The sequence below is a fragment of the Cetorhinus maximus genome, chromosome 6 (assembly GCF_964194155.1).
Source record: "Cetorhinus maximus chromosome 6, sCetMax3.hap1.1, whole genome shotgun sequence".
In the NCBI taxonomy this organism is placed as follows: domain Eukaryota; kingdom Metazoa; phylum Chordata; class Chondrichthyes; order Lamniformes; family Cetorhinidae; genus Cetorhinus; species Cetorhinus maximus.
In genome coordinates this window covers 63,525,616-63,549,168 of record NC_135884.1, presented here as the reverse complement: position 1 = coordinate 63,549,168, position 23,553 = coordinate 63,525,616, and the positions used below count along the sequence as shown (strand labels likewise).

The 23,553-nt window shown below is 44.9% G+C and overlaps 1 protein-coding gene across 1 annotated transcript in view; it reads left to right on the top strand.

The window, feature by feature from the left end:
* The window catches only part of itpr1b (inositol 1,4,5-trisphosphate receptor, type 1b), a 490,770-nt gene that overhangs the window by 250,537 nt on the left and 216,680 nt on the right, over positions 1–23,553 (top strand). Inside the window, exon 39 of the mRNA XM_078543785.1 lies at positions 5,941–5,976. Within this exon, the coding sequence (XP_078399911.1) occupies positions 5,941–5,976 (36 nt within the window). The remainder of the gene's footprint in view (positions 1–5,940; positions 5,977–23,553) is intronic.

Genomic DNA, 23,553 nt, shown 5'->3' with positions numbered 1-23,553 from the left:
TGTGCAGCCTTTCCTCCTGCCTAGCATATGTTATCTATGCCTTGCTATTGTAGAAGAATACACTGAGGATGCAGGCTTTGTAGACTCATAGTTTGGTGTTCTCAGGTTGCTGTTGTCCCACACACACTTACACTTACTCAGCCTGGACATAACAGCTGCAGCTTTGACTTGAGCTTTGCTGCTGCCGCGAGCTTTGTGTAACTAACATTTTCTTTTGGAGCAAGCCATATCACAAGGTGTCCTGGAGACAACCAGGATCAGGACAGTTGACACCAGCTGGACCGGATCATTGTCAGACATGATTCTTGTCACAGCATTCTCGGAACACACAGTTACCACTGCGCTAACTGTAATAAAGATCACCATTGGGTGTGCACCAGGGTTAAGATGTATCCCATGAAGCCTTTTCATTCAAAGCAGAAAGGCTGTTTTCATATCAACGTCAGCCGTACTACCGACCCAGATGAGCACCAACTATTCGATGGGTGCTCTCCAGCATTCCCACACAGTGTGCAGAAGCAAATTGAAACATATTTTGAGTCACCGTTTACAATACTGCACTGTCAGCAAATGGAAAGCAAGAGTGGAACAACGCTGGGCAGGTTTGAGGCTAACATCATTGATGGGACCTGTCATTGAAGCCAAACATTTTACATTATTTACAAGAGAGATCCAAGTGAGAAGACCCTGAAAGCACTAGTAGGAACTCACCCAAGCCACTTAGCACTTTCCAAACCCATAACTGCTACCATCTAGAAAGACGAGGGCAGCAGACACATGGGAACACCACCGCCTGGAAGTTTCCCTCCAATCCATTCACCATCCTGACTTGGAAGTATATTGCCGTTCATTCACTGTCATTGGAACTGCCTTCCTAACACCACTGTGGGTATACCTACACCACATGGATTGCGGTGGTTCAAGGAAGCAGCTTGCCACCACCACCATCTTCTCAAGGGCAACTAGGGATGGGCAATAAATGCTGACCTAGCCAGCGAAACCCACATCCCACAAATGAATTAGGCTGTAAAACAGGGTTCCTGCTGGCATGGATGCCTGGCAGGTGAGCAGTCTTAAACAATATTTGTTTCCTCTCCATGTTGAAAGATAACTATAAACACTGGATAGACTAAAAGGTTTCTCATATGCTGAGCAATTATCTTTCTGAATAATTTCAGAACATAGCAAACCATCTGTCTCCATAAACTTGCACAAGAATTACATTCCAGGAAACGTTAAATGTGGATTCCCTCCCATACATATTCAGTTTTGTCACAAACTCAGTGGAAACAATCAACCTCTGAGAAACAAGTAGGTGTCGTCCTTGACTGCCTTGTATATTGAATGATTCATGTATCTTCAGTACAGATAAAGGTTTCTTATTTCGCGAAGGTTTGGTTTCTGAAGTATGTCACCTGCTGAACAAATGTCAAGATGTTAGGAGAAAATCCAAGAGCTGCTGTTACGTGATGTTCCAATCTGGTTTCTGGTGGCCTAGAATTTTGGCCTTCACTTGCTGTGTTCTGATCTGCAAAAAAAAAATCCATCAGGCATTTTACAGCAACATTCACTCTTGCCCAGAAAGTGGCTCAGCTGAAAAACACTCCTTTGATGCCTGGACAAATAACCGATGGAAAGAAACCAGGGAAATTATTTCTGAAATTGTACAAGACACTTGGGAGGCTTCAATTAGAATCTTAAGGTTGCATTGTGCAAAATTATTTTTCATAAATCTAAATGGAAGCTGATACTGTTCAAAGTATTACCCCAACTTGCTGATGGCACCAGATTCTTGTTGCTCACTGACCAGTTTAAGAGGATTAATTGCTCTAACAAATCTGAATAAATTGGAAGTTTTTGCTGTTCCTTAGTTCTATTTAATGTGAAAAAGAATATGACACCACACATTGGTCTTGAAAACATACACCCAATGAATTTGTATGCAGTTGGAAAGGATAAGACACGGCTGTGGTTATTCATCATCAACTGAATATTCAATAAAAGTGATGCCTATGTCAGAGAAGACTATTAATCATTGTGTTACATCTAAAACATTTTAGTAAAAACAGATTATTTTAATTCTGTAACTTTTTGCTGAGACCATATTTGAAGTGGTGTGTATTATTTTTGAGTACCTTGTTGCCAAACCAGACAGAAGTAACACAGATTTCTGGATTTTGGAATTCTCAATAATGCAAAAGGATATAAGCTTATAGGGAGAGAGCAAAGCATTGGGAGTAGTTTTCAATTGTTCTAGCAAAGAGCTAACATGGACGTTGTAGGGCTAAGGGCTGCCTCCTGTCCATTGGTTGTTGAACATCCTCATTGGAAGAGAGAATAAAATAGGGTGAGAAGGTTGATGAATTGCCAAAAAGGATGGAAAGTGTGTATTTTTGATCAGCTTCAAGTTAAACCTTGACTGCAGGACAAGAAAACAGATGCTGAATTGGTTAACCACGAGCATGACCAGCTTTCTCCCACAGCTTTTTTATCTGGAATAGACTTCAACCAAAATAGTTGTTGCTCTATTGGCTAAATCATCCTAAAGCCAAGTTTGTTACATGTCTCATTTAAAAACTAAGTGTATTGATAGGTGATCACGTACACAATCAGGATGGGAATATTGTCTTTACACCATGACTACTCTACACTGAATAGTCACAACCTTGTTGAAGTTAATTCCTGGAGTTTCATCTTTTACTTTTAGTAAAATAAATTTGAGCATAATTCCCTGTTTAAAGTTTGACTTGTGGTTGTTCACTTCCCTGAAGTGATGCTTTCAAAATGTTGGTGACCTGTATTGTTGTAAATGCAATAAGTGGTGTAATGGGTGAATAGTCATTTTGGTCATCAGTACTATTGAACAGCCTATCTTAAAATCGTTGACTATTTGAAGATCGTTGGTACCTTTGCCCTTGAGAAGAAGGATCAGGTAAATGCTTGGCTTGATAGCTGTTGGCCATTATCCAAACAGCATTGGGATGGAACGTTTCCTGTATTACTTCTGAAGATTATGCTGTCTATGGAGCCTCACCATTCCATCATCTTACCATATTTAGCACCAGGATAATGCTGTTGCACAGAGGTTTGCTCATAGCTGAATTGTGAGCCATTACGGCACAGGAGGGGAGGGCATTCAGCTACAACATGGACATAGACCTCGAATCTACTGAATATCTAGTCAGCTGGTTATGGCATATGGAAACAGAAACTTGGGTTTTACTAAACCAAGCACTAAGATTATTGCTGGCAGCTGAATGGAGATTCCATGCCAGGCCTGGAGTTATTTGAGAAGTGCTTCATTCAGGACAGGGAGCAGATTGTCACAAGTTAATCCCAGCTGAATGGAGCAATCTTTGTTTCAATAGAACATTGGGAGCAGAGCAGAACTGCAATCTTTGCTGTGACTTATAACAAAATTGAAGCTAGTCAAGAGATCATGTGGCAAAGAGAGAATAATTTCACTGGTCAAATTTAAGTTTTTTATTTTGGTTTCTTCCCTCCTTGCAAAGCTGAGGATTGACCTTCCCCTCCAGTTGCCTGAATGTTTGTGGTGTTGCTAAAAATAAGGTAATGACTGTCATGTGAAGAAATTAAGAGGCAATGGGGCAATTGAGTTGGTCTTGTGGAAAGAAACAATTGTTTGTTTATTGGGGAAAATGCATAAAGAATGTATTACACTTAAATGGCAAGGGATCATATTTGTTGAATGTACTGGATGCACTTTTCTGGTCAAAAAGCATTGGAGGTGGTGCAGGAGCAATGTCTAGATTGGGGGGAAAAGATAGGAAGAAAATACATGCATTTGGATGATGCAACATCTGCAAAGACTAATACCCTCCTCCCTTCCCGTCCCTTCCTTCTTCCACTGTCTCCCCACCTGAGATAGACTACATTGACTTTAGATCAAAATCTATGGTATGTGGAGAACTCCATTCAAAAAACCCAGACAGAGGCAGAGTTCGTGAGTCCATTTTTTGTTCCCCAGATTTTTATGTCAAACTTATTTATGAATGTTTGCCCAGATTTACATACCATAAATTGGTCCTTGGATGCCAATTGTGCTCTCTGAATCATTGGCCTAATATGGAGTTTGTATTTTAGGTACCTTCACAAAATGTTTTGCCTATCTTGGCCAGTTTTATCTGTAGGAGAAGGGGGACCTTGGCACAGGGTCCTTTTGTACTTGCTTGGGAATTAAAGAGTGAGCAGTGTTTGTGCCATGACTTTAAATATCTATAGGCAGCAGAGGAACTCGGCAACTTTAATGCAGAACTGAAAGTATGATTTTCCTCACTCTGATTTTTCTGGTGCTATCAAATTCTGATAAATATATATCAAATTCGACATTAATTCATGAATCAGAGCGTCTGCTGATGTTAGAATAAAACCACTATAATCTCTAAGACATTTTAGATATTCATTGGAATTTTTCTCATCAATTATGCGAGGAATTTGAAAAGGTAAAGGGAAGGTACTCTTAATTATAATTTTGCTTTCGAGAATGGGAAGCATTGTGGTAAAACTAGTGCTGAGCATTGATGAGGTAAGCTTCGAGCTGGAAAAAATTCTCAGGTTTGATCCTCAACATTCACGACTCCTTCTCAACAATGAAATGCTGACTCTTTAGCAAACTCTTCATCGAAGACCATCTGCAAAATAAATGACTTGAAACAACGCTTCTTTTCACACAATGTCTGCAGAGAAAAGCAAGTGGAAGTTGAAGGGAGTAGTGGCACCACCCTTAACATCAATATTACAAACCCCCCATGAAGGTTGACCTGTGGAGACGTATGACATAAAGTGCTTGAAATAATGCTTTTGTTTTTGCACTCAAGGTTTGGAGACAAACTACATGTCACCTTCATGTGAATTTTAATGTGGACTCTGTGGATGAAGTAAACAAAACCTAGTTCCACTAGGGGGCAGATTTAGAGCAGACTGATGGAGGCTACACAAAATAGAGTAGCACTGCACAAACATACGTTCTTATGCATCCAGTGACATGTAGCATTAGTATTTTGTTGTTCAATGGAGCATTATATCAAAGTATACATTAGGCTATCAATCTAAAAGCACGTGGTTTTAAAGTCTGAGAAACTTTGTGCAGCTTCCAATATAAGCAAAGGACAATAACGTGTGCATTAACCTCTTTTGAAGTGACTCTTGAATTTCCCACTGGCAAGCACTAAAGCCCTGTCTAGTTTTTCAATCTGAACAAGGTCCAAGAGCAGTAATTTTGGTGAGGCCAATTGAGTAGCAGTCATTTTACAATTGAGGTTAAAGCCTTTCCAATTTAACTTTTTTAGGATAAACATTTTGAAACAGACTGCTTTGAACTTATTATGACAAATACCTTTCTGTAAAATGTGACTATTAGTATTCAACGCTGTGGTCGATGATTTTGGGAGGAGTGTTTTCGGGGGAATTATCAAATGACTTGAGCCACATTCATTTGCTCACTTCCCTAACTACAGCACAAAATAGCTGGCAAGATTTGGAAAAAACATACACTCTTGCATCACAGCCACCCGACAGTATGTGGGATTGATGATGTGTGATTCCAGTTAACCAAGAGAGTGGGTTGTGTCTTGGGTCAAGTTTAATTCCATCTTATATCATTGCCTCAAACAACGAGTCTTTGGCTGCGCTGGTGATGGTGCAGTTTAGAGCTCTTGACATGGTTTTACCTTTAAGAATTTACATTTTGACTCCAACAAGTGTCCCCTAGTTGCAGTCATTGCATATTAGTCTGTGTTCTAGTGTCTGTTGTGAAAACAGAAGATGGTTTTTACTGAAATTCTCTTGCTTTCCTATTCACTAAGCTTCGACTAAACTTGATCTAACCTTCATTTTAAGTAAAAAAAAACTGCATTGACCTGTGTACTAATGATTCTCACTCTCAACTTCCTTCTTTGTTTTCTCTCCTCTTTTTGACAGCTCATTGCATTTGACGATGAATTGGATGTGGCAGAGGTTGACCATTTTTATTTACACTTCTTACTCCATTGCTCTTTGCTCTATTATTGCTGCCGTAGTGCTTCTGCATAATGTTTGATCGTCCTCTTATAATGTTCTGTTGTCATAGCAGGTGCCTCCCTCTGCTAGTTATTGGTTCATCAAATCACTTGGAGTGAAGCGCCCCTTTCAGGGCAGAACCACAATCTCTAGCAGGTTTCGATCAGTTCTTCATTACAACATGTTGTTAGGTCAGGGTGTCTGCAGTGAAGGCAGGTGAATAGATTTGAGGTGCAGATCAGCCATGATCTAATTGATTAGCAGAGCAGATTTCAGGGCTGAATGGCCTACTCCACTTGATGCAAGTGCTGTCAGTTGTTAAATTTCTGAGGATTTGATGGTGAGGAGCCACCTAAATTGAAAGTCAAGCTGCAAATGTAAAGTGTCCAGCCCTGCTGAAATTGTTTATTTTTTTTTAAAAATTGAAAGCTAATCAGGAATTCCAGTATATTGGTTGGGGCGGAGGGGGGGGTGGCAGTATCCACTTAGGATATTTACAACCACACCGTAATGTACTGAACCGTTTATGAACTAAGAATCTGCATATTAATGGTAATATGGTACCCATCACATGATGCCATATTTTGTTTTTGGTCAATTAGTTCTGGGTTTAAGGTTTGATCAAACTCATGCCATCGTGGCCCTCCATATCCGCAATGGTAAAACGGTTGAGTATTTTGAGCTCCACTGCATTGAATGCTGCAATCTCATCTTGCGGCTCCTATGGCACTCATGAATTTGGCCAAGCTTCTATGATGTCAAATGAACCTCTTGCTTGAGATACAACTTTGCTTGTTATACACTATCTGTTCCTCTGTGCTCATTCTCCATAAATATGGATGAATCGGTTTTAAAATCTCCCGAGAGTTGCTTCTTGGGAGAAGCCAGACAGTTCCAGCTTAGTGTTGCTATGGTGACACCTAATGAGAGTTTACCCATGCAAGTGTCACAGCAGCGTAATATTAAATCACTGTGTGAAGCGCTTTGAATTGATGACGTGATAAGTACATAAAAGAGAAGATTTATTTATTTCATAAGTATGCAGGGTTTAGATTTTTTTCAGGGGAATGAGATGTTGCGCTATTTTGTGGTCGGTCCTTTCTGCATTAAAAATCGGGCTTTCCCATTTAAATTCTTATGTATGTATTTTTAATTGAAAGAAGTGTTATCTTTATTTTCCCTTGATTTCCCCGACTAGGTAGCTTTCTTGCACTGAAACCGTTATTCAGTTTGCATCCCCTGTATATAAAATTGTCTTAAAGTGGCATTGATTGGTAGATGCTTCCTTTGTTTGGAATAGGCCAACCCAGTCAGTGCTCCAAGCCCCCCTCTTGCTTTGTAATTGGCCTATTCGGTTATGGTTACAGGCTGCTCAATTTTTAAGAGTCCTCAGCCAGTGTTTGAGACCTCCCATGTTTGAGAAACAGGCTGCCACTTCACTACCGTCCCAAACAAATGTATACCACACACTTTTTTATGTTTTTAAAAAGAAATCCAATTGTAAAAATATAATTTAGGAGGTAGGGGTTGCGAGGGTTGGGTTACAGTATTTAAAAAACCTGAAGTAAATGCCATGTTAACTATGTGCTTGAATAAAACCACCAATTTCACAGTTGAACCTTGGGGTAGGCCAATTTGAAAAGTTGGCCAGGAATTATATATTCCAGGAGCAAATCTGTGCAGCTAGTATCTAATGGCTTGGGCAAAGATGAAAAGAAGTATTGGGTCGATATTAATCTCCTAGATGAGACATTGTTTAATGAGATATAAAATGAATTGACAGTCCTAAATGAAGGAGGTGATTCTTGATGCAGACACTGCCTATAGGTGCAGCTGAAGTCTGTATGCTGGGCTTATCATTATCCTCAGGAAATAAGGTGATCAAGCTGAGAGACTGGAAATTCTGCTCCGTGTCTCTATTTCAGTAACTGTGAACCATGGCTTTGGGCAGATTATGTAGTGGAATGTGTGTTGGCACTAGTTCGGCCTCTAACAGTTGTAGAAGGGAAATAAAGTCCTCCAAGTGTCTTTTTTTTTGTGTCTTGTTTGCAGCTGAGAAGGCTGTTGGACTTGAATCAAAGGCAGAAATTTGAACCAACGGGTGCAGATTAGGGTACCGAAATCACAAGCACAAGATCTCACCACACAATATTCCCCCCCACTCCCACCGCTACCGCATTCAAGTCACAAGTAGGCCACTGCCTGCATTGCAAAGCATTTACAGCTGTTGCAGCTGATTCACATTATATCCCCAGGTTGTTGAAAGCTTTCTCTCTCCTGAAGGGGGAAAACGAATGGAGGGTGATGTAACTGCTGAAGGTTGTCCTACTTTCCGCCCATGCTAACTGCACGATTCTTGGCCTGCTGCCAGCATTTGTCATGCAGTTACATAAGCTCAGCTTGTTTCCTGGAATTCTGGCCTCTCAGCTGATGTGTGACCTTCAGCAGTAATTGCCAGTGGATGTGGGTGAGGGGGTGGATGATGGCGTGGAGAAAGCAGAGCTTTCTTTTCTGTGATGCATTGGCAATGCAGTGTGGGCTGGCCCGAGAAGCATAGTGAGGTGGGAAGTTTAGGTTGTCGGATACGTAAGCAAAGGTACTTTTTAATTAATGCAGTACCAACAGTGAGGCTAAGTAGTTTTTTAAAATATATTTCACTTAGTGAGCAATGGAGCAATTGTTTTCCTGAGAATGGGTGTTTCCTTGAGCTCCTTTGCAGTTGAATCCTATCCTGTGGTGCTAATTATTTGAGCCACAGTCTGGTCAGGGAATTACAGTTTTTCTGCATGACAGTCATCAGTGCATCTCCATGAGAACAGGAATTGTGCTTCTGAGCAAAGCAAAAGTTCACCTGCCATTATAGAATTGTTTTGTTCTCCCCTTTGCCCTGATCCAGAAAACTCCGTTGCTGATGTTCTGTGTATAACGGTGATAGAGATCAGCATTTCATTTTTATCCAGTAACATAGTTAGTTGCATTCCAAGTTTCCTTTTTGTTTTAAAATTTAAAATCATGAAAAGTTGACAATTGCCGCTGAATCTTGAATGTTACCAGCTAGATGCAACTCTGGTTGCTCTAGTCTCTGGGAAGTGGACAAATTAAATGAAGCGTCTTTGAGAGGGAAAGGAAAGCTGAATGACTTTCATGGTGGAAAAAACCCGAACTTCTTTCCCCCCCAGTTCTTCCAGCTTGCATGTGGTTTTACTCCCCACCTTGAAGCTGGTGATTGATAACTACTGTTGCCAACTCTCTTAGAATGTGTTCCTGGAGATCACATGATCTCCAATCAAGTCTCCAATCACCCTGCCTCTACACTTCCGTCATTGGTTGCTCAGCATATGTATCCTTGCAGCCTTCCCATGCCAGTTGGCGAGCACAACAGACATGGTAACCTGATCGGCATTTTTATTCATTCATGGGATGTGGGTGTCACTGGCGAGGCCAGCATTTATTGCCCATCCCTAATTGCCCTTGAGAAGGTGATAGTTAGCTGCTGCCTTGAACCACTACAGTCCATATGGTGTAGGTAAACCCACAGTGCTGTTAGGAAGGGAATTCCAGGATTTTGACCCAGTGACAGTGAAGGAAAGGAGATATATTTCCAAGCCAGGATGATGAGTGGCTTGGAGGGGAACTTCCAGGGGTGGTGTTCCCATCTATCTGCTGCCCTTGACCACACGGCCCATCGAGCCTGCTCCAGCATTCAATACAATCATGGCTGATCTTGGACTTCAACTCCATTTTCCCACCCGCTCCCCATATTCCTTAATTCCCCAAAATACTACCTATCCCAGCCCTAAGTGTATTCGACAATGGAGCATCCACAACCCTCTGGGGTAGAGCATTCCAAAGAATCACAACCATTTGAGTGAAGAAATTTCTCCTCATCTCAGTCCTGAATGGTTTTTCCCAAGTCCTTGCTCATCATTGATGAGCTGGAAGAGCCAATGCTACAGAGTTGGAGCTGGAGGGAGGGGAAGCGGAAGATTGGGGTGGTGGGGGGGTGCGGGGTGGAGTTGTTCTTACAGCCAATTTTGACTGTTGGGGTTGTTCTCCTTTGTTGCTTGAAGCCACTTGCACACACCTAGTAGAAATTGTTGGGTGGGGTACCTGGGCAGAGTTTTGGATGGATATACATAACCATAAATTGGCATAGGTGAATCATGAAGCCTGGCTGAGGTTTTCTTGAAATAGGTTTCCTGATAATGGGACAGGTAGGCCTGGAGTGTTCTTCATTCTGAATGCATCAGAAACAATGGTAAATATATTTTAAAAGACTGTGAGCAGACAAATAAGTGATACTTCTGCAGACAACAAAAAACAAATGTCGAGCAAGCAAGAAAGAAATGTAACTTTTAGCCCATTATCACTTACTCAGGACAGCCCAAAGCAATTCATGATCAATATATTACTTTACAGGCAAAGTCAGCAGTTTTGGAAGCATATGTAACAGTGAACTTATGCTCAGCAATTTACCACAAAGAGCCACAACAAAAACTTGCATTTATATAGTGCCTTTAAAATGGTCCAAGGCGCTTCACAACGTTATCAAACAAAATTTGACATCGAACCATGTAAGGAGATATTATGACATGTGACCCAAAGCTTGGTCAAAGAGGGTACGTTTTAAGGAGCTTCTTAAAGGAGGCAAGAGCAATAATGAGATTTAGGGATGGAATTCCAGAGCTTAGGGCCCAGGCACTTGAAGGCTCGGCCACCAATGGTGAAGTGATTAAAATCGGAAGTCCAGAATTGGAGGAGCGCAAAGATCACAAGTTTGTAGAACTGGAGGAGGTTACAGAGATGGGGACGGAGTGAGGCTATGAAACGATTTGAAAACGAGGATGAGTTAAATTTAAAATTGAGGTGATGCTGGCCTGGGAGTGGGCATTTGTGTCTTTTTCTGGTGGTGTTGGTTGGGGGAAGAATGTTAGACGTTCGGTTTCTCTTCCTCTAGTCTCATGGAGCCTGTTTGTCTGAACAGGCAGAGGATGCCTCAGTTTAATGGCCCAACCTGAAAGACGGCATTCCTGACAGGTTAGCACTCCCTCAGTCCTGCACTGAAACGCGAGCCTGGGTTATGTGCTGAAGTCTGGAATGGAGGTTTTTTTTTGCAAAAATATACTTTATTCATAAAATATCTTCAATCACATTCCAAACCATTCCAAAAACACCATTTCAAGGGTACAATCCGGTTCAACTTTTACAAAATGTATCACCACGTGCATCAGTACAAACAATATTACAATCATTTACAGCCTTTCATTTTGAGCTGTACAGCCCGAGGGGGTTTAAACAGTTCCCAGCCCCTCGGTGCGCTGTGGCAGAAAGGTCTTAGACAGCGACCCTTCCCCATTGCGCCTTTGCGGCAGCTGCCCCAAGCTTTAGTGCGTCCCTCAGCACGTAGTCCTGGACTTTGGATTGTGCCAGTCCGCAACACTCGGTCGGGGACAACTCTTTGTGCTGGAAGACCAACAAGTTTCGGGCAGACCAAAGTGCGTCTTTCACCGAGTTGATGATCCTCCAGCTGCAGTTGATGTTTCTCTCGGTGTGTGTCCCTGGGAACAGCCCATAGAGCGCAGAGTCCTGTGTCACAGAACTGCTCGGGATGAACCTCGACAGAAACCACTGCATCTCTCTCCAGACCTTCTTTGCAAAGGCACAATCCACTAGGAGGTGAACAACGGTCTCTTCCCCACCACAGCCACCTCGAGGGCAACGTGCAGAGGGGGTGAGACTCCTGGCGTGTAGGAAGGATCTGACGGGGAGGGCCTTTCTCACCACCAGCCAAGCCACGTCTTGGTGCTTGTTGGAAAGTTCTGGCGATGAGGCATTCTGCCAAATGACTTTGACAGTCTGCTCGGGGAACCATCCCACAGGATCCACCCTCTCCTTTTCCCTCAGGGCCTCTAAGACGTTACGTGCTGACCACTGCCTGATGGACTTGTGGTCAAAGGTGTTTTTCTGCATAAATTTTTCCACGAGGGACAGGTGGTACGGCACGGTCCAACTACTTGGAGCGTTCCGCGGCAGCGTGGCCAGACCCATCCTTTGCAACACCGGGGACAGGTAGAACCTCAGCACATAGTGACACTTGGTGTTTGCGTACTGAGGGTCTACGCACCGCTTGATGCAGCCGCACACAAAGGTGGCCATCAGTATGAGGGCGATGTTGGGCATGTTTTTTCCCCCTTTATCTAGAGGCTTGTACATCGCGTCCCTGCGGACACAATCCATTTTGACCTCCAGATAAAGCGGAAGATGGCTCGAGTGATCGCCACCACGCAGGAGTGTGGAATGGGCCAGACCTGCACCACGTACAGCAACAGTGAGAGTGCCTCACACCTGATGACCAGGTTCTTACCCGCAATGGAGAGGGAGCGTCGCTCCCACATGCCCAGTTTCCTTTTCACCATAGACACTCGCTCCTTCCAGTTTCTAACGCATGCCCTGGTCCCTCCGAACCATATCCCCGGCACCTTCAGGCCGTCAGCCCTGACAGTGAAGGGGACAAAGGATCGGTCAGCCCAGTTCCCAAAGAACATGGCCTCGCTCTTCCCACGATTTACCTTGGCTCCCGAGGCCAGTTCGAACTGGTCGCAGATGTGGATCAGTCTGCGCACCGACAGCGGTTCCGAGCAGAAGACGGCGACATCATCCATGTACAGGGAGGCTTCTACCTGAGTGCCTCCACTGCCTGGGATCGTCACTCCTCTTATGCCCGGATCCTTCCTGATGGACTCGGCAAAGGGTTCTATGCAACACACGAAAAGAACAGGCGAGAGAGGACAGCCCTGCCTGACTCCAGATTTAATCGGAAAGCTATCTGTTTCCCACCCATTGATTGAGACTTCGCTACTGATGTTAGTGTAGAGCAGTTGGATCCAATTTCGAATTCCCTCCCCAAACCCCATTTTGGAGAGCACATCCACCATGTAGGTGTGCGATATTCTGTCAAAGGCCTTCTCCTGATCCAAGCTGATGAGGCAGGTATCCACACCCCTGTCCTGTACATAGGCAATCGTATCCCTGAGCAGCGCGAGGCTGTCAGAGATCTTCCTGCCTGGCACAGTGCAGGTCTGGTCAGGGTGAATCACCAATTCCAGAATGGATTTGACTCGATTGGCGATGACCTTGGACAGAATCTTATAGTCCACATTCAACAGTGAAATGGGTCGTCAATTTCTAATTTCCTCCCTTCCTCCCTTGTGCTTGTAGATGAGGGTGATAATGCCTTTCCTCATGGATTCTGACATGCTGCCGGCCAGGAGCATACTCTTGTACACTTCTAGCAGGTCTGGGCCAATCAAGTCCCACAGAGCCGAATACAACTCCGCCGGCAAGCCATCGCTTCTGGGAGTTTTACTCTTCTCGAAGGACTCAAGGGCCTTAGTCAGTTCATCAGGAGTTAGCTGTTTGTCCAGGCTCTCCCGCGTACTGTCGTCTAAGACCTCCGTGATAGAGGACAGGAAGGACTGGGAGGCCGTGCTGTCCGTGGGCTTCACGTCATACAATCCGGCATAAAAGGATTTGCTGATCCTCAAAATGTCAGACCGTGATGACTTTACTGAGCCGTCTTCTTCCTTCAGGCTGCTGATCACAGAGCTCTCTCTGTGTACCTTTCGGAAGAAGAAACGTGAGCACGTCTCATCCTGCTCCACGGAGCGGACTCTGGAACGGAAGATGATCTTGGAGGCCTCCGAGGCAAAGTGCGAGGCTTGCTGGCTCTTCACCTCTTGGAGTTCCTCCTTGACATCAACCCCCATCGACCGCAGCCGGAGCAGATTCTGCATGTTTTTCTGGAGTCGAGACATTTCCCTCTATTCCTTTCTAGCTTTCTGGGCGCCTTTGAGGATGAAAAACCTCTTGATGTTTCCCTTGATCGCTTCCCACCAGTGTGTCAGGGACTCAAAGAGGGGTTTCACGGTTCTCCAACCTTTGTAATCCCTGTTGAGCTCCTCAATGTTCTCTGGGGTCAGCAGTTGCACATTTAGCTTCCATGCCCCCCTGCCCACCCTCAGGTCCTTCTCTAAATGGCAGTCCGCCAGTAGGAGGCAGTGGTCAGAGAAAAACACCGGCTTGACATTGGTGGATCTGACTGTGAATGCACGGGGCACAAACAGGAAGTCTATCCTGGAACGAATGGACCCGTCTGGCCGCGACCAGGTGTATCTACGCTGCGCTCCGTCTGCAGGGTTGCTGAAGATGTCGTGCAGCTTGGCATCCTTAACTGTTTCCATCAGGGATCTGGACGTAGCGTCCAATCTGCTGTCGGCCCTGCTGGATCGTCCAGCCGCATCGATGATGCTGTTGAAGTCACCGTCCAGAATGATTGGCCTGGAGGTCGCCAGCAGCAGTGGGAGCTGCTGAAAAACCTCCAGCTGCTCGGCCCCTTGTGACGGGCCATACATGTTAATTAACCGGAGTGGAGCGTTCTTGTACATTACGTCTGCTACGAGGAGGCGCCCGCCCACCACCTCCTTAACCTCGGAGACGGTGAAGTTGCCTCCCCGCAGCAGAATACCCAGGCTGGAGGAACGAGAGTCGTTTCCGCCGACCAGATCGATGGCCCAGGGACCACCATCGTGACCATTGCCTGTAGGAGCTGAGGTGCGGTATCGCACACTCCTGCAGAAACAACAGGTCAGCTTTGACCTTGGCAAGGTAGTCCAAGGTCGCAACACATCGTGTAGTAGATTTAATGCTACGCACATTTATGGATACAATCTTTAAACCCATTTTAAAGCATTTATTCTCCTACCAAACCCGTTGTCTCTGAGAGTCCCAGACCTTTAGTCTGCTCCTTCATACCCGTAGTGAGCTCAAATTGCTTCACTTTGGATGGGCTGAGGTAGTTCTCCTTGGCAGTGTTCTGCTCAGGTGGCATCTGGGGGTTCGCGTAGAGAGCGGGTTTTGAGATGACCTTTGCTGGAGAAGCTTCTCCAAAACTCACCCCCTCTGGGGCATTGCTGTTCCCGGCTTCCCGGAGCTGGGGTGCGATGATTGCCTCACTGCTCCCAGATTCCTGGGGCTGTGGTGCACTGGCCTCCTCAGGTTGCAGGCAAAGTTGGGGTGCGCTGGTCTCCTTGTTGTCTCCAATGTTCTGGAGCTCGGGTGTCTCGTCCTCCAACGCCCTGGAGCTTTGCCGCTTCTTCTGTCGGTGCCGCCCTGGCACTTCTTCATCTGAAGAGCTGCTGCCTTTGTCATCCATGTCGGATGGGAGACGCCTCTTGCCACTTGTCTGGGGAGTGGCTTTGCTTCTTCTTCGCTCCTTCTTCCTTTTGGCTCTCTTCACCGTCTGCCACTCCCCCTGCTGCTTTTCCACTGCTGCCTCCTCCTCCATTGATTCGCTGTCCTGAGAACTGGGAGGTTCAGGGGGTAGTGCTGTTGATTGGCTATCTGTTGCCTCAATCTCTTCCTCCATCTTGTCTCTCTCTGTGTCCTCCTTTGCCCCGTTGAGCTCCCTGGGGGCTTTGGTGGTTGGAGTGACACGAAGCATTTCTTCTGTTTCCCCCTCGTTGGCTTTGACTGCCTGTGCGTAAGTACGGCAGCGTTTGGGGCAGGTCCTGTAGAGGTGACCTGCCTCGCCACACAGGTTGCAGCACTTAGCCTGTTTGCAGTCTTTTGTCTGGTGCCCTTCCTGTTTGCAGATCTTGCAGAGGGAGGCGCTGCAGTTGGCCACCACATGACGAGCCTTGCCGCATGAGCGACAATGCTTGGGTTGCCCAGCGTAGACCAGGTAGCCACGGTTTCCCCCGATAGCGAATCTGGAAGGAGGGTGGAAAGTGGCTCCCTTACCGTCGGTCTTTAGCGTGACCTTAAACTGGCGTTTGCCTGTCCAGATCCCCAAGTCGTCTCGAATCTCGGTGCCGCTCCCCACCTTATCGAAGTACCTGGTGAGGAAGGTGACCACGTCGGCGACAGGGACGAAGGGGTTGTACAGATGCACCATCACCACACGGTCCCGTTGCAATGGCAGAGCAAAGAGCGGCTCTGCCGTCAGGATCTTCATCTCCGGCAGGTCTCTCTTCTCCTCGAACACCCTCAAGAGCTGGACGCAGTCTGCCACTCGCTTGAACGTCACGTCGAAAAATCCAGCGCTGGGCAAGTCCTGCAGGGTGAAGTTCTCCGGAGCTTCAAAACCGCATGCCTTCAACAGGATCCTCCTGGCGAAGAAGGCCCGATCCATAGGTGATCCTCCTTCGCTGTCCTTCACCGTGACTCGGACGGTGTTAGATAACCCATGGTATGGGTTTCGATTGGTTATAGCCTTTGCTTCCTGACCTTGCCTTGGCAGAACCATGCTCATGGTCTCTCCCCTGCCAGGTCTGGAATGAAGGTCGCCATCTGACCCAGTCAAAAGTGCAACAAACTGAGCCAATTTGACTTTACTCAAAACAACACATACACCCCTCAGTTTGTCACCTGGTATTTTCACTGTTGTGCCTGTGTTATCTGTAGCACTCTCACCTCTGAATCAGAAGGGGCTGTGGGTTCAAGTCCCACTCCAGGGATTTAAGTGTACAACCTTGGCTGACTGAGGGAATGTTGCACTGTTTGAGATGCAGTAGTCAGATTAGATGTTAAACAGAGGCCCTATCTGTCCCCTCAGCTGGACGCAAAAGATCCCATGACACCATTTGAATAAGAACATGGTAGTTTTTCTGTGAAACAAAAATAAAAATACCTGGAAAAACTCAGCAGGTCTGGCAGCATCTGTGGAGAGGAATACAGTTAACGTTTCGAGTCCATATGACTCTTCAACAGAACTAAGGAAAAATAGAAAAGAGGTGAAATATAAGCTGGTTTAAGGGGGGGGGGTGGGGACAAATAGAGCTGGATAGAGGGCCAGTGATAGGTGGAGATGGACAAAGAGGTTTTGTCTATGACATCTTTTGGCTATCTCCACCTATCACTGGCCCTCTATCCAGCTCTACTTGTCCCACCCCCCCTTAAACCAGCTTATTTTTCACCTCTTTTCTATTTTTCCTTAGTTCTGTTGAAGAGTCATACGGACTCGAAATGTTAACTGTGTTCCTCTCCGCAGATGCTGTCAGACCTGCTGAGTTTTTCCGGGTATTTTTATTTTTGTTTTGGATTTCCAGCATCCGCAGTTTTTTGCTTTTATCGTAGTTTTTCTGTGTCCTGGCCAATACTTATCCCTCAACAAATTTCACTAAAACAGATTAACTAGTCAGGATCTCATTATGTTGCTGTGCGCAAAATAGTTGGCGCATTTTCCACAGTACAACAGTGGCTATACTTCAAAAGTACTTCTTTGGCTGTCAAGTGCTTTGGGACGTCCCGAGGTTGTGCTATAAAAATGCAAGCTTTCTCTTTAAGCTGCAGTGTCATCTCCTTTATCAAGAGCCCCATTAGAGGTGAACCTATAGTGGAAAGGACCCAACTTCATTGCTGTCTCGGCACTAAAATCCTCCTGAAGTAGGATTTTGCCTGATGCTTTTGACTGAAAGGTAATTACATTTCTGCAGCTTTCTCCGGTTGCGAAATCCATCCTGCAAAATAAATACAACACTGGCACCAAGGCAAAAGGTGTAATTACTGAACCTCTTTGAAAGGATGGAGTGTGAGAATCCTTAATGCAACATAGAGGTGCTTTCCTAGTGAATGATTTAATTGTATTCTGCACAGAGGGCGTTCAACTCTGTGGAATGCCTTGTTTGTTGGTCAGTAACATAGTGAAATACTGATCGACAAGAGTGAGTCTAAACAGGATGTGTGTTTGGTAGTGGGATGTTTGCCACTGGAAGAAAAATTGGCTCTTTGTTTCACCTGTGTCAAAACTGACTACAAGTCGGAGCGATCCGGCAGTTTAAGCTTTGAGAACATGGTTTGGGGTGGGGTGGGGGTCAGTGCTTTCAATATTAGGGAGTGTCCACCAATCTAGCTCACTGGGTGAGTTTAATCCTTTCTCAGCCTAGACAGCAAAAGGAAATATGCTCTCCTGGAGAGCGGCACAGACACATTGGCCAAATTACCTCGGTCTAGGGTCTAGGATTCTATTCCCTGAAAGGAGAAAACAGGACTCCCATTTTTATGGTGCCTTTTATGACCTCAGAATATCCCAAACTGCTTTACAGCTTTCTGAAGTATTGTTGTTGCTGTAATAGGAGAAATGCAACAGCCGATTTGAGCACAGTAAGCTCCCACAATTGGCAATGTGATAATATCTAGATAATTTGTTTTAGGCACTAATTGAGGAATAAACAATGCTCGGAACATAAAGGAGAACTCCCCTTCTCTTCCAAATAAGGACCTTTTAAGTCCACCCAAGAGTGCAGAAGTTGTATTTAACATCTCACCTGAAAGACGATACCTCCAACAGCGGTGCACCCCCTGAGTACTGCACTGGAGTGTCAGCCAACATTATATGTTCACGTCTCTGGATTGGAACTTGAACCCCCAACTATATAATTCTGGCGAGAGGGTTACCACTGCAATGTAGCTGACATACCTGCATTGTGACCCCATTTTGGGAGGGAAGACAGTTTTCGAAAGAAAGCATCAGATTTTCGTGACAGGGATAGGATTTGGGAGTCAGGAACGTTCAAGACCCCACAAATCTGCCTCTATTGAGGAGGCCCCAATCCGCCATGTTTTTGTTCCCGGGTGGCGGGGCGAGATGGAGTTGGGTCTGCTGCCCTCAAAGGCAGGCCTGAGGCCGGCAGGCAAGAAGGCCTGTCTTCATTTCCTTAGTCATCAGCTCAGTTGTAATCATGAATGTTAGACTCTCACTCCTCTTCCCTCATAACCCCCATACCCTTCATGCCCCCAATGCCTCCCAGTGTCCATTATGTATAGAACCAATAAGCTATTAATGAGCTTGATAAACCTTTGAAATTCTCCAGAAACTGACAACAAAAGTAGAGACTTTGAAAAGATACCTTTTAAGAGGTTGCAAGCTGAGCAGTATTTTTCGACGTGTGAATCAACTACAATCATTCATAGTATCAATGTCAGAAGATTTCATCCACTTCAGAGCTTTTAATCTTGTGTAAATGTTCATAAAGGTATTGAGTAACCACATCAAGGAAAGAACTTATTACAAGGTAGTAGCAATGTCAATCAAACAAAGCTTGCAGTCTGCTCTGAAGCTGTATCTAAGTGCATTAGTTAGTCCTGGAGCTCAGCCAAGTATTCATCATGAGGCCACCTGTACAAACAGATACAAAGCCATCAGTTCAGCTTGCTCTTGTTGATACAATTAGCTCAGCATGCAATGTTAACACAGCTGCAGAGCGGAGTATAAGTTTTTTTGATTGACATCTCTATTACCATGTAATAAGTTATTACCTTGTATTTCGTTGTTTTTCAATACCTGTGAATTTATTTACATTTTTTAAAATATTCATTCATGGGATGTGGGCGTTGCTGGCCGGGCCAGCATTTATTGCCCATCTCTAAATGCCCTTGAGAAAGTGGCGATGAGCTGCCTTCTTGAACCGCTACAGTCCATGTGATGTAGGCACACCCACAGTGCTGTTAGGGAGGGAGGGAGGGAGTTCCAGGATTTTGACCCAATGATATATTTCCATGCCTAGATGGTGAGTGGCTTAGAGGGGAGCTTCCAGGTAGTGGTATTCACATGTGTCTGCTGCCCTTGACCTTCTAGGTGGTAGTGGTTATGGGTTTCGAAGGTGCTGCCAAAAGAGCCTTGGCGAGTTCCTGCTATGCATCTTGTAGATGGTTCACAAAGCTGCCACTGTGTGTTGGTGGTGGAGGGAGTGATTGTTTGTGGTTGTGGTGCCAATCAAGCAGGCTTTGTTCTGGATGGTGTCAAGCTTCTTGTGTTGTTGGAGCTGCACTCATCCAGGCAAGATTTGTAAAGTGGATTGAAGGTTTCCTCAATGGGACTCTTCACTACCTGTGATTGACAGCTTTATGCGAAGCTAAGAGGAGCAATGTATTTCAAAGGGAATGTTAAATGACTCTCTTTTATTTTTGGAACTGAGAATCCCTCATGGTTCACAACTCCTCTGAGGTGCTGTTAACCATATCTACAAAAGGAATGGGCCCACCCCAATATTGCGAGGGGCATGGGGGAGGGAGGTGTTTGAAATGCCCATCTCTGCGATGGAACTGGCAAGGGTGAGAATGCTGCACGTATGCTGACTACTGCACCCTTATCCCATGCTGGTGAAAATTACCTGAAATTGAAATGGCGGCACGAATCCTGGACTCGGGTCCCACCCGCCATTTCTAAAGTAGGCCTGCCTCCTTTCTGATTTAGAGGCATGAAAATCCAGGCCAAAGTCTCTACTCCTGTGACATTTTTAACTTTCCACCTTCCTCCCCCTTTTAATCTTTATTCCTTGAAAAGTGCCTTGCTGCAATGATTCATCAAATCATGCGCATTTTAAGGAGAGAGGCTGCTGAGCTAATTGGTGGGAAAACCCACTGTTTTTCCATGAAATTAAGGAGTGGGAGGAAAGGGAACAAATTTTTAATCGATTGCATCTGAACAGAGACCTCTTCCTCATATTTCACAACCCAGCTCTATTGTTAGACATGCTGTGTTTCCTAGCGAATGTTCTAAACTTTTAACCTTCACCGAACACACATTTGGTCTCCTAGATCACAGCTGCAGCAATGAGTTTTTTTTTCTATTGGGTGGGAGGCTTCCTTTAGTCAGGGCCGATTTCCGATTCAGAATTTCTTTCATTTGTGTTAAATGAGATGAAGGTGATATTTGTTTTGTGGGATGAATGTGCTGCCTAAAGAAGCTTATTTTGTTTGCTTCTGATTGCAGGTCCAATGTTAAAGGGATTAAACCAAACTAAACTTGTTTTCTCAGACTTGGCTTTTCTTCTGATTTCAGTGAATGATGGGCATTAAATTACCCCTAAGACGGCACATGGAAAATGGTAGAAAGCTACGACACTAATGAATGTGCTTTGCTGTTGTCAGCACCCTCACACATCCGAGGCATGAAGCAAAGTGGCAGCTGCCTGGCATGCTGACAGCAGCTTCTGCTGCAGAATCTAGCCCAACAGCTTGGTGGATTCTTTCTATTTTCTGTTCTCTTGAACCTCCCTTTGTCTCCTTCCTACTTTGCCCTCCACCCCCTTCAGCCCCACTACCCTCTCACCTTCCTTCTCGCTCTCACCTCAACTCTCCTCCTCTGACTTCCTCACCTCATCTCACGTACCCTCCCCTCACCACGCCTTATATCCTTTACTCTGTATTTTCCCTACTCCATCCTTTTAACATTTACTCACTTCAAGTAGATCAGTCCTCAAGCTTCTAAAGTCATGGGAATAAAACCTAGGCTTTGCAACCTGCTTTCATAATTTAACCCTTTGGACCTTGGCCTTAAATTCTGCTACATGACAGCTGACACTCTTCTAAATTTGTACACAGCCCTTGTACAATGCTTTTGAGCATTGACCTTTTTCTCATTAACTCTAATCGCTTGCAAATTCAACTTTCTCTTCTGTATCATGGGCTAGATTAAATCCTACATTTCTGAGATGAAAGCACAGAGCTAAACTGATGTTAAATGGCTCATCACAACTTGTGCTATAATCTGAAAAGTCAAGCTTGACTCAGTGGCCACACATTCGCGTGCATGTCAGAAAGTTATCGATTCAAAACGCACTCCAAAGGCTACATTAAGGAATCTCAGATGGCACATTGCAGCATTGAAAGCCTGCTGCACTGTCAAAGGTGCTGTCTTTCAGCTGAGACATTAAGCTGAGGCCCCATTTCTACTGCCCGCCCCCCCTTCAGTTGGACATAAGAGATCTCTGAAGATGATCGGGAGTTCTTTTGGTATCCTGCTCAGGATGTATCCCTCAAACAACAACACTCAAACAAATTATCTAGTCCTCTTATCACATTGTTGATTGTGGAACCTTGCTCTGTGTAAGGTGGCAGGCTGCATATCCCAAGTGCCCTGGTGGCTCAGAAATGCTTCAGGACATCTGAGGTGATGAAATGCCCTATATAAATGCAAGCGTGTTTGTTCCCATTGAAGATAGATATTGTTGTGTGGGTTGTACTGAGAAAGCTCAGAAAACTAGATTGCTCCCTGGGATGTTGGGTGGCTCAAATCAGTTACAATAATTTAGCTGTGTTCAGATATGTAATAGTTAAAAGTAAGCACCTGAGTGAGTGAAGAACGGAAATGCAGCTGGAACAGGATGTGAAACTAATGCACTTGTTTGCTGTATAATTACTTCTGGAATCCAATTTCCAATTGCTCTAATTGCTGTGAAGCGATATCAAAATGATTCATCAAGCTCAGTTATTACTCTGAATTTGAGCACTATGTGAACCTAATCACAATGGCTTTAAGTTGTGCAGACAGATTATGACGTGGCACAGTTGCTGTGCAGTCAATAGCTGGTCCCTAAATATGTGTCAAGTTTAACACATTATTAGCCAAATTGACAGATGCAGACTACTTATTTATTCAATTAAGTAGGCGATCAGTGTAATCACTTTTATATTGGTGGCCATTTAGCTTTGATTCTTGGAGATAAGTTAAGCAGTCGGCTGCTTATCTTGGGTTCTGGGAGAAGAGAGGGTAAAATCTTGGACCCCTTTTCTCATCACTCATGAGCACTGGTCCCCTGGAATAGAAATTAAGTAAATGAGTGCTTAATGCTGCTCAGTCGCTAATCACTGACATCGATTGTCCTAGTTTCCTGGAGTAAAATCAAAAGTCCCCACTTCTCTTAATATTTTCACCTCACCTATACATGATATTGGTCTTTTATGTGGTTCACTGTTGAGGCAGTTTTTTGGGGGTGGTGGAAGGGGTAGAGGTTTATCCAGCTAATGGACATTGGAAGCGGGATTCTGAAGTTAACGATTTGTTCTTGCTCCATTCCCAATTCTGGTCAGTCAGAAAAGCAATTCGTTTTTCACAAGCGCCAACCTTCTCTCCCCCCCCCCCCTCCCCCCCCCACCGCTAAGCCATCAATCACCCCTTCCCCCAAGACTTCCGAATTCCTGACTGTTGCTGAACATGGCTTCTGAGTTTCAGGTTTTTGGAACCCTTCCAAATGGTGCTAGTGCCTGATAATGAAACGCATTGTTTTCCTCACAATGCAGATGGGCCACACAGCTTCAGCAACAAGTTTAAATCAGAAGAGTTTGTTTTACCGGTCAGTTCATGTGCAGTCAACTTTAGCATTACTGGCACTGCAAGAGGCCAGTCTTCATAACCTCTTGTGAAAGATATGGCTTGGCCTGATCGCAGATCAGCCATCTAATTCAGTGTCAACTTCAGTACTGCAACGATTGAGTGACATGAATTTAACCATCAGACAATTCACAATCAGGCCACTTTTTTGGCTCTCTCTTTCAATGTAACCATGCTGCTGGAGCCAGTTGGTAGCGCACTTGTTTCTGAGTCACAAGTCTCTGGGTTCAAGTTCCACTCCAGGGCTTGAGCATAAAAATCAAGGTTGAGTCTCCCTTGCTATACTGAGGGAGTGCGGCACTGTCCAAGGTGTTGTCTTTCGGGCGAGGCTCATCTGCCTTCTCAGGTGGATATAAAAGGTCTCA